This window comes from Vulpes vulpes, chromosome 9 (genome assembly GCF_048418805.1).
Source record: "Vulpes vulpes isolate BD-2025 chromosome 9, VulVul3, whole genome shotgun sequence".
In the NCBI taxonomy this organism is placed as follows: domain Eukaryota; kingdom Metazoa; phylum Chordata; class Mammalia; order Carnivora; family Canidae; genus Vulpes; species Vulpes vulpes.
Genome location: NC_132788.1, coordinates 31,931,585 through 31,944,263, shown reverse-complemented (window position 1 = coordinate 31,944,263; position 12,679 = coordinate 31,931,585). Strand labels below are relative to the sequence as shown.

At 39.6% G+C, this 12,679-nt stretch overlaps 1 protein-coding gene across 1 annotated transcript in view; it reads right to left on the bottom strand.

Annotated features, from left to right (window-relative positions):
- Nucleotides 1–12,679, bottom strand: part of LOC112912760 (uncharacterized) — a 163,434-nt gene that overhangs the window by 36,782 nt on the left and 113,973 nt on the right. The window contains exons 29-30 of the mRNA XM_072722106.1: nt 5,786–6,733; nt 4,110–4,196 (exon numbers count right to left, since the gene is read on the bottom strand). Of these exons, the coding sequence (XP_072578207.1) occupies nt 4,110–4,196; nt 5,786–6,733 (1,035 nt within the window). The remainder of the gene's footprint in view (nt 1–4,109; nt 4,197–5,785; nt 6,734–12,679) is intronic.

The window sequence follows — 12,679 nt, the reverse complement described above, 5'->3', positions numbered from 1 at the left end:
TTAACTACTGACAATCTAGTATAAAACCACCACCATCTGTTTTTGTAAATACAATGTCACTGGACACAGCCACATTTTCCTCTGCATACTGATTTAAGGCTACCCCAGAATTATATTGCTACAATAGTGACCTATGACTTGCAAAGTCCAAAATATTTACAATCCCCCGACAGAAAAGCTTTCTGACCACTCTTCTAGTATTAAAAAACAACATTCTAACGTTTTTAAATTATATTTTATCAGGTACACATATAAATTTACATATTGTTCAAAGAGGAAAAACAGGAAATTACCTTATGGTAAACTTTTCTAGTTTTCTATTCCAAGCACCACATCAATTATAATTTTAAATATTCACATTTACAAATCACCATGGGCATTCCAGTGATTATACAACATGCTGCTTTCAGGGACAATCAGATATTTCAAGTAACAGCTTCAGAGGCAGGATATCTGTAGGAACCAGAATGCCTGGATCTGAATTCCCAACTCCCCTGAGCATTAGCTGTTTGACCTTGAAAAATTACTTCAAATTTCTTGTCTCAGTGTCTTCATGTGTAAAATGAAGTTAATAATAGTATCTACCTCACTGTGATAGTCGGAAAGTTTAAATTAGGGAATATACATAAACTACTTAGAAGAGTATGTGGCACGTACCAAATTCTAAGTGTCTGCAATTAGCATTATTATTGTTGCTGTGTTTTATGTTCTAATGATAGTCGATATTTTAGGCAGACGGCAGGGCAATGGAAGTGATCTCTTATACAAGTTATATTGAAACCATTCTTCATACCACTGAAAGCGGTAGCAAATGGGGAGCATAAGGCCCAGGATATAGCCTCAGGACTTCAAAACACTTTCACTACAGGTGCCTCAGTGGCTCAGTCAGTTAGGCATCTGCTGTGGGCTCAGATCATGATTTTGGGGTCCTGGGATTGAGACCCCAATATCAGGTTCCCTGCTCAGCAGGGAGCCTGCTTCTCCCTTTCTCTCTGCCCCTCCCCCTGCTTGTGCACTCATGTTCTTTCTCTTCTCTTGTCTTCACTTCTCCTCTCTCTCTCTCTCTCTCTCTCTCACACACACAAATAAAATCTTAAAAGAAGGGATGCCTGGGTGGCTCAGCGGTTGGGCATCTGCCTTTGGCTCAGGGCTTGATCCTAGAGTCCTGGGATCAAGTCCCACATCAGGCTTCCTGCATGGAGCCTACTTCTCTCTCTGCCCGTGTCTCTGCCTCTCTCTCTCTCTGTCTGTCTCTCATGAGTAAATAAACAAAAGTTAAAAAAAAATTTTTTTTTAATCTTAATAAAAAGGTTTCACAAATTCCACTAGCCAATGGTACTTTCCTCCACTTATAATAATTTTAATTTACCTCCTCTCTATACTACTCAGTGGACAAAGCTCATGGACTACAGTGCAAACAGTAACTCCTACACTGCGTGATACATAACTTACATGACCATCAGAGGCAAGGTAAAGCCACTGACGTGGAAATAATGGACTCTTGCTAAATCAATGTTCCCAAATCATTTCACGTTCATATTGTTCATCTTAGCAACTGTTTATGTTAGAGGGCTTTAGCAAGTACTCTGATGAGTAGAGATTAAGTAAGGCTCCGTGGTGTGGCATATCAGAAAAGCTGCCCCCAGGAGCACCTGGCTGGTTCAGTTAAAAGAACATCCAACTGTTAACCTTCAGGTTGTGTTCAAGCCCCACAATAGACGTAATGATTATATAAATAAATAAACTTAAAAAAAATTTAAAAACCTGTCCTCAGAGCTTTATAATTGGTAAAGAGCTGGAACTCTGTAAATCTCAGTTCTGGTTGCACAATGAAGGCAGGCATATTTAGACTGTTTTGCCATAATCAGAAAAACCAGCATCCGATTGAACACTTTGCCCGATCAGATTAAATACTTTCAGTTTTACACTTAACTGCTTAAAATACATTTAGAATACAGCTTTGTTATGTCAATGTGTTTCAATCAGAAATTACTGCTATGGTATAAGTACTTAATTTTATCCTAAAAACTGTTAAGATACTCTCAAATTTATGCAAGGATAGGTACCATACACATAAAATATTTTCCCTCTTACATACATTTGTACATAGGAAGACAGAATTATCGCTCATAAAAAAAAATAGAAACAATGTAAACTAAAGGACTAAACTGGTCTGCACAGACCAGAGAATATGGGTGAAGAAAGTAAGTTCAGGGGGATTTAGAATAATCAGAGAAAGCCTCATGGAGAATGAGAGACAATGAGCCAGGTCTCAATAGTGTAGGATTAGGCAAGAGGAAGGGAAACTAAAAGGACAGAAAGGGTAGAATGAGTTAAAAAAAAAAAAAAAAAAAAGCTGAGATGGTAAAATCACCCCAATTAACTTAAAGGATAAAATCTGATGGCGGGGAAATACAAACAGATGTCCAGACAACAACTAAATCAATGTTCACAGCAGCATTATTATGGGCCACAAAGTGGAAATAACCCGAAGGTGCATTAAATGATGAATGAACAAGGGCTTTAGCCCACAATGGAGGACTGTCTGACCAGAAAAAGAAATGAAGCACTGACATATGCTAGAACACAGGTGAACCCTGAAAACAGGAAGTGAAAGAAGCAAGTCACAAAGGACCACACACTGTGTGACTCCCTTTATATGAAACATTCACAATAGGCAACTGTATGCAGACAAGAAGTAGATTCCTGGTTGCTGGAGATCAGGGGCAACAGCTAAGGGTTTTTTTTCAGGGTCATGAAAATGTTCTATCTGATGGCAGTGATAGTTGCAAAACCCTATAAATAGATTCAGCGACAACTACACATGTTAAATGGGTCAACTGTACGGTAGGTGTATTTATAGCTTAATAAACCTTTTAAAAAGAGCCAATGGCAGGACCTAGATAATTTTCTTAATTCTCTCTTTTGGCTGTATATACATCATCTGAGTATTTCCATGCATTTTTAATATATAAGTATTAAAAATGGGGCAGCCCCAGTGGCGCAGCGGTTTAGCGCCGCCTGAAGCCCGGGGTGTGATCTTGGGGACCTGGGATCGAGTCCCACGTCAGGCTGCCTGCATGGAGCCTGCTTCTCCCTCTGCCTGTGTCTCTGCCTCTCTCTCTCTCTCTCTCTGTCTCTCTAAATAAATAAATAAATAAATAAATAAATCTTTTAAAAAATATTCAAAATGTAAATATTTTATAATATTTATAAATAAATATATAAAAGGAAAAGAAAATGAAGGAAACGACTCAGTTCTACTAGTCGTAACCTTTCTTTACAAGTTTTCCTGAAGTCAGTAGAGTCTATATCCATCAATAAAAGTGAAGATGAGAAATAAGACGATTTTCTGAAACATTCTATTAAACCGTATCTTCTGATTTTATCTAACTCACCTCATCATGGTAATAGAGATCTCATTAAAAAACATTGTTTAGGGGGGATCCCTGGGTGGCGCAGCGGTTTGGCGCCTGCCTTTGGCCCGGGGCGCGATCCTGGAGACCGGGGATCGAATCCCACATCGGGCTCCCGGTGCATGGAGCCTGCTTCTCCCTCTGCCTGTGTCTCTGCCTCTCTCTCTATCTCTCTGTGACTATCATAAATAAATAAAAATTAAAAAAAAAAAAACATTGTTTAGGGCATTTGGGTGGCTCAGCTGGTTGAAGCGTCCAACTCATGATTTCAGCTCAGGTCATGATCTCATTGGTGGTGGGATTAAGCTGGCATGGGGCTCTGTACTCGGCAGGGAATCTCCTGGAAATTCTTTCTCTCTCCCTGTGCCCCTCCCCCTACTCATGAGTGTGCATGGACATGCATTCTCTCTCTGTCTCTCAAATAAATAAATAAATCTTTAAAAAAATTGTATAGCAGGAAAAAATCCCTCAACTTCTGTGAATGGGTAAATGCTGTAAGAAAAACATGTAACACAGATGGCAGAATGAAAAGTCAGAATTTAATAAATAGGTGCATGGTGAAGACACTAAAATTATGAGAAATTGAAATGAAAATACAAAAGAAAGTGGTCCATGGAAATTAGCATCCTAAAACACTTTATATTATTTAACCAGCTACAGATGAACTGTTGACATGTTATATGTAATACATACCTGACGTTTGATTCGATTGCATATTTTCTTTAAATCCTGTATCTCATCTTCTAACTTAATACAACAATGTGATAACTCCAGTGAAGCCTGTGACATAGATTGCTTTTTTAGGGTATTGGACAGTTCTTGTTGAAGTTCTCTCATAACTACCTAAGAAGACCTTCTGTTACTGATTTTAGAAATCATCCTACTATTATGTTAATAATATAGAATTCTAACATATGTACTTTACCACCACATACATCAACTCACCTTCTATTCCTAGAATGTACACACTGCTGTTAACTGAATTCACTTAAAGACACAAAAAGTGTTATCCTCCTGCCTAGTCAGTATTATGTTACTTAGATAATTATTTCAGCCCCACTCTCCATTCCTTCTTGATGAATTTGCAAAGCTTCCCAGCTTGCTGAAGTCTCAAAAAGAAATGGGTATTATACAGGTGAGACTAGCAGTGGTAAATTCTACATTAATGAAACGTTTTCTCTCTTTTTTTTATTAGAGGCTAAACTTAACTTCCAAGTTCTTCACATACTCAATCCTCTGCTCAAATCCTTCCAATAGGTTACTATCTCAGAACAAAAGTGAAGTCATACTAATGGCCCTCAAGCCCCCTAGATAACCTGGCTTCTGCCTCCCTCCTGGCCTCAGAGCTCCTAGAGCTCCCTCCCCTGTTCATTCTCACTCCACTCCTGCTATACAAGAATCCTGCCACCCCTCCCTCAGTAGCTTGAAAATGGAGATCCAGTGCCAAATTAATAAATCACAAAGATACAATTCTATTGGAAAATTTTAAGCCCAAATGGTAGTTACTTGAGTTTTGAAATGAGCAAATTATTTGAAAAATGCTTAAATTATAAACTGTAGAGGGAAGATGAAATCAAATACAGTTTTGCTAAGTCACCAGTTATCCCAAATTATGATTTAGTGAAAAGTAGATGCCTTCAAAGAGTTAAAAGGTCACAAGAATAAATTATTTGAGACTAAACATTTAAATTTACATAAAGAAAAAGTATGCTAACTGAAAATGTTTAAAAAGCTATCAAAAAAAAAAAAAGTACTGAGATACAGCACCTACACTTCAGTTCATGTGACAAATCTGGAGTTAGTTGTCAAGTTAATCCACTTATTTGAACCTCAATGTCAAAACACTCAGGTATGAGCATTTCCACTTATCTGTTCATCATGGTATTAAAATGTGGTGACAAGAATTAAAATTATTTTAGTAGTATTAATAAATTATTAATATCAGACTCCTTTCTTTAACAATGTATAACTTAACCTCTTGAGGTTTCTCATAGATGACGCGGCATTTTTATTCAAATTAAAGCACCTCTCACGTCTCATTTTTATTTGCTGGATAAGTTATGCTGACTGATAGTGTCTATTTTTTTTTTATATTCAACTAGATTCAAAATTGACCCATAATCATTCAGGTCGTGATCTCGGGGTCATGAAGTGGAGCTCTGCACTGGGCACAGAGCCCACTTTGGATTCTCTCTCCCTCTCCATCTGCATCTGCCCCACTCCCACTTAGGTGCAGGTGCACTCTTTCTCTTAAACAAACAAACAAACAAACAAACAAAAAAAAAACAGTACTAATAAGCCATAACCAAACATTACTTTGAATTTTCTAACAGGAAGCTTGAAAAATATTTGTCTTTCTGAATACTTACTTCTCTTCCTTCTTTCTCCTTTTTATACGTATATATTCTTTCTATTAAATGTTTCCACTCATTGATTAACTCCTTATTTCTTTCTTGCAGTAGAAGACTTTGTTTTTCACTCTCAGCTTGAAGAGTTCTTACAATAACCTGAACCTGGTCTTTGAGATCAATTCTAGTCTTTTCTTTACACTCCACTCTGCTGTAGCCATCATCTAGTTGCTCTCGGAGCAACGTATTTTTACTTTGCGGTTGAGATAATCTCTCTTCCAAGGATTCGTGCTTTCCAACGTATTTATTCACTTTATCTTGTTCATTTTGAGATTTCTGCTCAATTTCCATCTTCTGGTCCTGTGTTTGTTTTAGGTTTCCTTGTAAATGTTCTAAAGCCAAAGTCTTTTGTCTGAGAGCGTCTCTTTTAGACTGGAGCTCAATTTCTAGGGTATTGAATTTACTTTTGGCTTCAGAAAGTTGCTGAGAAAGCACCTCATTGTTATCTTTCAGGTTAGACATCTCAAAGTTCATTTTGCCCTGTAAATGACACCACTCCTCTTTTGCTCTCTGCAAAGCAAGTTCTAGGTCTCTTTTTGATGCCTGACTTTGATCATGATCCTCTACAGCTGTAGTGAGTCTAGCTTGGTATGACTGAAGTTTTGCTTCCAGTCTTTCTCTGTTTAGCTTTTCATCCTGGAGTTCATGCTGAGTATTCTCAGTTGTCACAACATTCAGCTGCCCACTAGATTGGAATACTGTATTGGTTAATGTGACGTCATTCAATTTTATGGCGTTTTGAAGACTGTCATTCTTCTCTTTTTCAATTGCAGTGTCTTCACAATATTTTTCCTTTTCCTGCTTCTGAATCCTTATTGTGTCTATTTCCAGTCTTAGCGTGGCAATTTCATGTTGCAACGTGCGGTTTTCATGTAACAGACCTTTATCTTTTTCATGAGGAGGAGAAACCTAACAAAACAAGAGTCTTTTAGCTGGAACTCAATGACATTATCATGATTTTCTCTGAAATCAAAGAATATCCTATGTTTATGCAAAGAAGAGGTTGCAGTTAAGTGGATATCCAAATTGAAAAACACAAAGTTGGATCCAAGCCTCAAACTTTTATACAAGCATAAATTCCCCAAAGTTCAAAAATTTAAGACAATGAATGCATGAAAGGAAAAAGAAATCATGACAAAATCCTAAGAATCTCAGAATTGGTTCTCTTGTTTACAACAAACGCAGAAGGCTTGAAAGAAAAGACTAATACATCTGACTACACTAAAATGCAGTTTACAGTCTCATATCTAATACAGTCCACAGGAAAACCCTTAGCTCTGCATATATTTGGACAGATTCAATTTCCTAACCTTACCCTGTCCTGAGAATATTCCATACACATTCTACTTTCCTAACATTTCTATACTCAGTTATAAGAATTGTATCTACTGATAACCAATAAATCTAGGCATTGTGCTACAAACATGTCTGCATACATTAATTATCTCTTTCAGTTATCACAATTCCAGAATGGAGAGGTTAAAAATACTAAGTGAGCTGCAGGGCATTCCCCAGGTCTTTGTAACACTACCACTGTTCTGGCACCAAACTGCAGCTACTTCTCTAGTGTGAATCTTAAATACAAAAGAAGCCTTGTATTTCGGGAGTGGCTGGGTGGCTCAGTCAGTTAAGCCTCTGCCTTCGGCTGGGGTCATGGTCCTCGGGTCCTGGGAGCAAGTCCCGTGTCAGGCTCCCTGCTCCGCAGAAAGCCTACCTTTCCCTCTCCCTCTGCCTCCACCCACCCCCCCCACCCCCCGCTTGTGCTCTCTCTGTCAAATGAATCCATAAAGTCTTGTAAAAAGAACAAATAAAGCCCTCTATTTCAAAATACCAATACTAAGGTAAAATTTATGTAGCTCTTAGAAAAATCATGAGATTATCTGTGGCTGCAACTAATTTTATTTCCTCTTCAGATGATTAAAATGGCAATAAATGCAAAAAAGGGGGAAATACACTGAGCTATTTTATTAAGAACAAAAAACATCAATAAATTATCAGTAAGTATATATTACAGCCTATGATTATTTCAAAAGGTCCTTGTAATGAAATCGGATACTACTTGGAGCAAATTGTTACTCTTCTCTAAAGTACGAGACTAACATCTAAGTAAGGTCTTTGAACGGGCTACGCTTTTCCTCCCGTTCATCAGTGGAAGTGTGAAACTAACTTCTCTATGAATATAGAGGTGGTGAAGGAATCGCCAAAAACTAAAACATATGTTGTTAGTAGCAAGAGTTTTGTGCTTATGGAAAGCTCAGAAATTCCATACTATTTTCCAAAATAATAAAAACTTCTCCTTCAGATAAGGACATTATGAAGGTCACTACTTGACCCCTGCAGACAAATGCATTTAAATTAACGAATGGACTAAAAACGACACTCCCCCCTACACAGACCCATATGTGTATGTATGTATGTATGTGTATATATACACACACTCACACATAGATATGTATTCTTTTAAAATCCTCTGTACTTTCCATAATGTACAGGGTTGGTTTTTTAGAAATATACACATACATGGAGAAAAATAATAATTCCAAAAAATAAAATATACATACGTACAAATACATATACACATGTACTTCCAAATAACTAAAGAAAATACCTCAGAATTCATTTTAGTATGAGACATTTCTATCTCATTTCATTTGCAAAGGTGATTGTTTAGAATTCCATCTTGGGTGGGATGGGGGGCAAGGTGAGGGAGGAGTAGGGATCCTCAAGCACCTGGCCCCACCAACTTACCTAGAGAACTTTCAAATCATCCTGAACTCCTACGAATTTGACCTGAGATTGATTGATTGATGATTTTTATTTATTTTTTTATTGGAGTTCGATTTCCCAACATATGGTATAACACCCAGTGCTCATCCCGTCAAGTGCCCCCCTGCCCCCCAAGTGCCCGACCTGAGATTTAAAGAGAGAACAGTCAGAACGCTACAGAGAGAAGGGTTTTACTTCTAACGAGGTAGGAAGGCGGAAAAGAACTAAAAACTAAAAAAGAATCAAGTGGGGAGGGGCACCGGAAGAGCCGGGCTAAGGCCTGCGGGGAAAGCCTCCTGGGCGGGAAAGCCCAGCCCTGGAGAAGCAGGAGCTTTAAATGGAAAGGCGCTAAGCAGGGAACTCAGGCGGGATGGGGGGGACCTCCAGGTCCCGGGGTCACTGACAGAGGAGGGGCGCCGGGGGACACAGCCAGGATCCTGCGCTCCCCCCTGGGGACAGGCCGAGACCGGGGAGGGCCCAGGACAGCGAGGACGCTCCTGCCCCGGCACCCTGACCTGCGCAGATCGGCGCCCCCTGCCCCAGGAGCATCCAGGCCCCGGTGGACTGGGAGATGGTGGGAGTCACTGCGGGGGCCACCCTCCATGGCCAGGGAGACCTGGCCGCCGCCGGTGTTGTTGTCCCTCCTGGTGTCACCCTGTGCTTGGGAGAGTGGGGGCCACCAGGGGACACGGGCCTCACGGGAAGTCGGCTCCCCCTGACCCTGCACCCAGCAGGGGCGGGGCAGCTCCCCCAGGTGCACACACCTGAGAATCGGCACAGCCAGCCCCTCCCCCAGAAGACCAGCTGGAAGGACAGGGGAAGAGCACGTTCCTGACCCAACAACGCTGGAAAGCTCCAGGGGAAGTCCAGGGATCTACAATATCTAGAACTAGAGGGTAACCCTCTTTTTTCCAGTACAATTCATTTTTATTTCAGACTGTAAGTTTCCAATTTTCTTTCTCTTTTCCCACCTTAACTACTATATTTTGACACCTCTTCGTTTTTAAGTTTCTTCCTTTTTGACTCTCATATTTTTACAATAACACGTCTTAGATATATTTTCCACTTCTAGATTCCCTTCAACATACTCAACTTAATTTTGGGAGCTAGACGAGATAGGTTTTTTGTGTGTGTGCGTTTTTGTTTTCTCTACCTCGTTTTGTTCTACAATGGCCCAAGACCTTCTAAAACAGGACCAGCATGCACCCAGAACCAAGTGGTATACCGTGCTGGTTCGTTCTGTGAGACTATATTCTCTCTTCATTCCCATTCTGCCCCCGTTTTAGCTCACTTATGTTTTAGGGAACAATGTTGGGGCTCTCTACAAGTATTTCTGGTTTGTAGAAATTTGGGACTCAGTATCTTCTAACATACAAAACTTAATAAACTCAGGAACAAGAGGATCAACCCCCTAGGGACCCCTCAGGTAGACTACATTCTCCCTCCACTACAACCTCGTCACCACCACCATGTCCCAGTCCCCCCGACATTTTATTTTTCTTCTTCTTTATTTCTTTTTCCTCTCTTTACCTTTCCTTTTTTTTCCCCCCTCTTTTCTTTTTTTTCTTACTTGGCATTCTTGGCCTTTTATTTTCTACTACTTTGTTTTAAAATTTGTTTTTCACTTTAGTGGTCATTTTGTGTTCTTTTGTTCTTCCCTTCGTTTTCAATTTCATGTCATGGACCTCGTCAGAATCATCTAAGGATAAGAAACCTTGGGTGGCTCAGTAGTTTAGTGCCTGCCTTCAGCTCAGGGCATGATCCTGGAGTCCCAGGATCAAGTCCCACATCAGGCTCCCTGCATGGAGCCTGCTTTCTCCCTCTGCCTGTGGCTCTGCCCCTCTCTCTGGGTCTCTCCTGAATAAATAAAAGAAATGTTTAAAAAAAATAATCATCTAAGGTGAAATTTACTTAGATTGTGGTTGATATTCTAGATTCAGCCCTTTCATACAACTACGCTGCAGGGAGCAAAATGATTAGAAGGACGATCTCACCACAAAAGAAAGATCAGAAACAGTACTCTCTTCCACAGAGTTACAGAATTTGAATTACAATTTGATGTCAGAAAGCCAATTCAGAAGCACAATTATAAAGCTAGTGGTGACTCTGTAAAAAGGCACAGAGTATTAAATAACCCTCATGACTGCAGAATTGTAATCTAATTAGTCCAAAATTAAAAATTTATTAAATACGATGCAATCCAAACTGAAGGTAGGTCCTAACAATGAGGGTTAATGAGTTAGGAGAAAGAGTGAGTGCCACAGAAGACAAGTTGATGGCAAAGAGGAAAGCTGAAGAGAAAACAGAAAAACAATTAAAAGACCATGAGGAAAGGTTAAGGGAAATAACTGAGAGCCTCAGAAGGAAAAATCTACGCATGATTGCGGTTCCACAGGAGGTCGAGAGGGCCAGAGGGCCAGAAAGGATATTTGAACAAATCATACCTGTGAACTTCCCTAATTTGGGGAGGGAAAAAGGCATTCAGGTCCAGGAGATACAGAGGTCCCCCACCAAGGCGGGGGGGGGGGGGGGAAGAAAGTCCTTAAAACAGCAAGAGACAAGAGATTTCTCCCTTCTATGGGGGAAATATTAGATTAACAGCAGACTTCTCCACAGAGATCTGGAAGGCTAGACACAGCTGGCAGGAAATATTCAGGGTTCTACATGAGAAAAACACGAAGCCAAGAATACTCTATCCAGCGAGCCTTTCGTTCAGAATAGGATAAAGAGCTTCTAAGATAGGCAGAAACTAAAAGAATATGTGACCACCAAACGAGCTCTGCAAGTAATATTAAAGAGGACCCTGTAAAAAAAGAGGAAGCCCAAAGAAATAATCCCCCAAAACAGGGACTGAATAGGCATTACAATGATAGTAAATTAATATCTTTCAATAGGTGCTCTGTATGTGAATGGGCTAAATGATCCCATCAAAAGACGCAGGGTTTCAGACTGGATAAAAAAATCAAGGCCCATCTATTTGCTGTCTACAAGAGACTCATTTTAGACATAAGGACACCTACAGCCTTAAAATAAAAGGTTGGAGAACCATTTACCATTCGAATGTTCTTCAAAAGAAAGCAGGGGTAGCCATCCTTATATCAGATAAATTAATGATTATCCCAAAGACTATAGTAAGAGATGAAGAGGGACACTATATCATACTTGAAGGGTCTATCCAACAAGGAGATCTAACAATCATGAATATTTATGCTTCTAATGTGGGAGCTGCCAAGTGTATCAGTGAATTAATAACCAAAGTAGAGGCATACTTAGATAATAATACACTAGTAGTAGGAGACTTAAACACGGCACGTTCTGCAAATGACAGATCTTCTAAGCACAACACCTCCAAGGAAACAAGAGCTTTAAACGATACGCTGCACCAGATGGATTTCACGGATATTTACAGAACTTTACATCCAAATGCAACTGAACACCCAGTCTTCTCAAGTACACACGGAACTCTCTCAGAATAGACCACCGGATACCAAAACACTGGGATTGTCCCCTGCATATTTTCAGACCACGATGCTTTGAAACTAGAACTCAATCACAAGAAGAAATTTGGAAGAAACTCAGACAGGTGGAGGAGAAAGAGCATCCTGCTGAAAGATGAATGGGTCAACCAGAAAATTAGAGAAGAAATAAAAAGATTCATGGGAACTAATGAAAATGAAGATACAACCATTCCAAATCCCTGGAATACAGCCAAAGCAATCCCAAGCGGGAAATACATTGCAATACAAGCATCCCTCAAAAGATTGGGAAAAAACCTCAAAGACACAAGCTAACTTTGCACCTAAAGGAACTGGAGAAAGAACAGTAAATAAAACCTACACCAAGCAGAAGAACAGAGAGAGTGAAGATTCGAGCAGAACTCAATGAAATAAAGACCAGAAGAACTGTGGAACAGATCAACAAAACCAGGAGTTGGTTCATTGAAAGAAAAAGATATGGAAACCATTAGCCAGCCTTATAAAAAACAAAGGAGAAAAGACTCTAATTAATAAAATCACGAATGAAAAAGGAGAGGTCACCACCAATACCAAGAAAACCTAAACAAAGAAATAAAGGATTTATACCCTAACA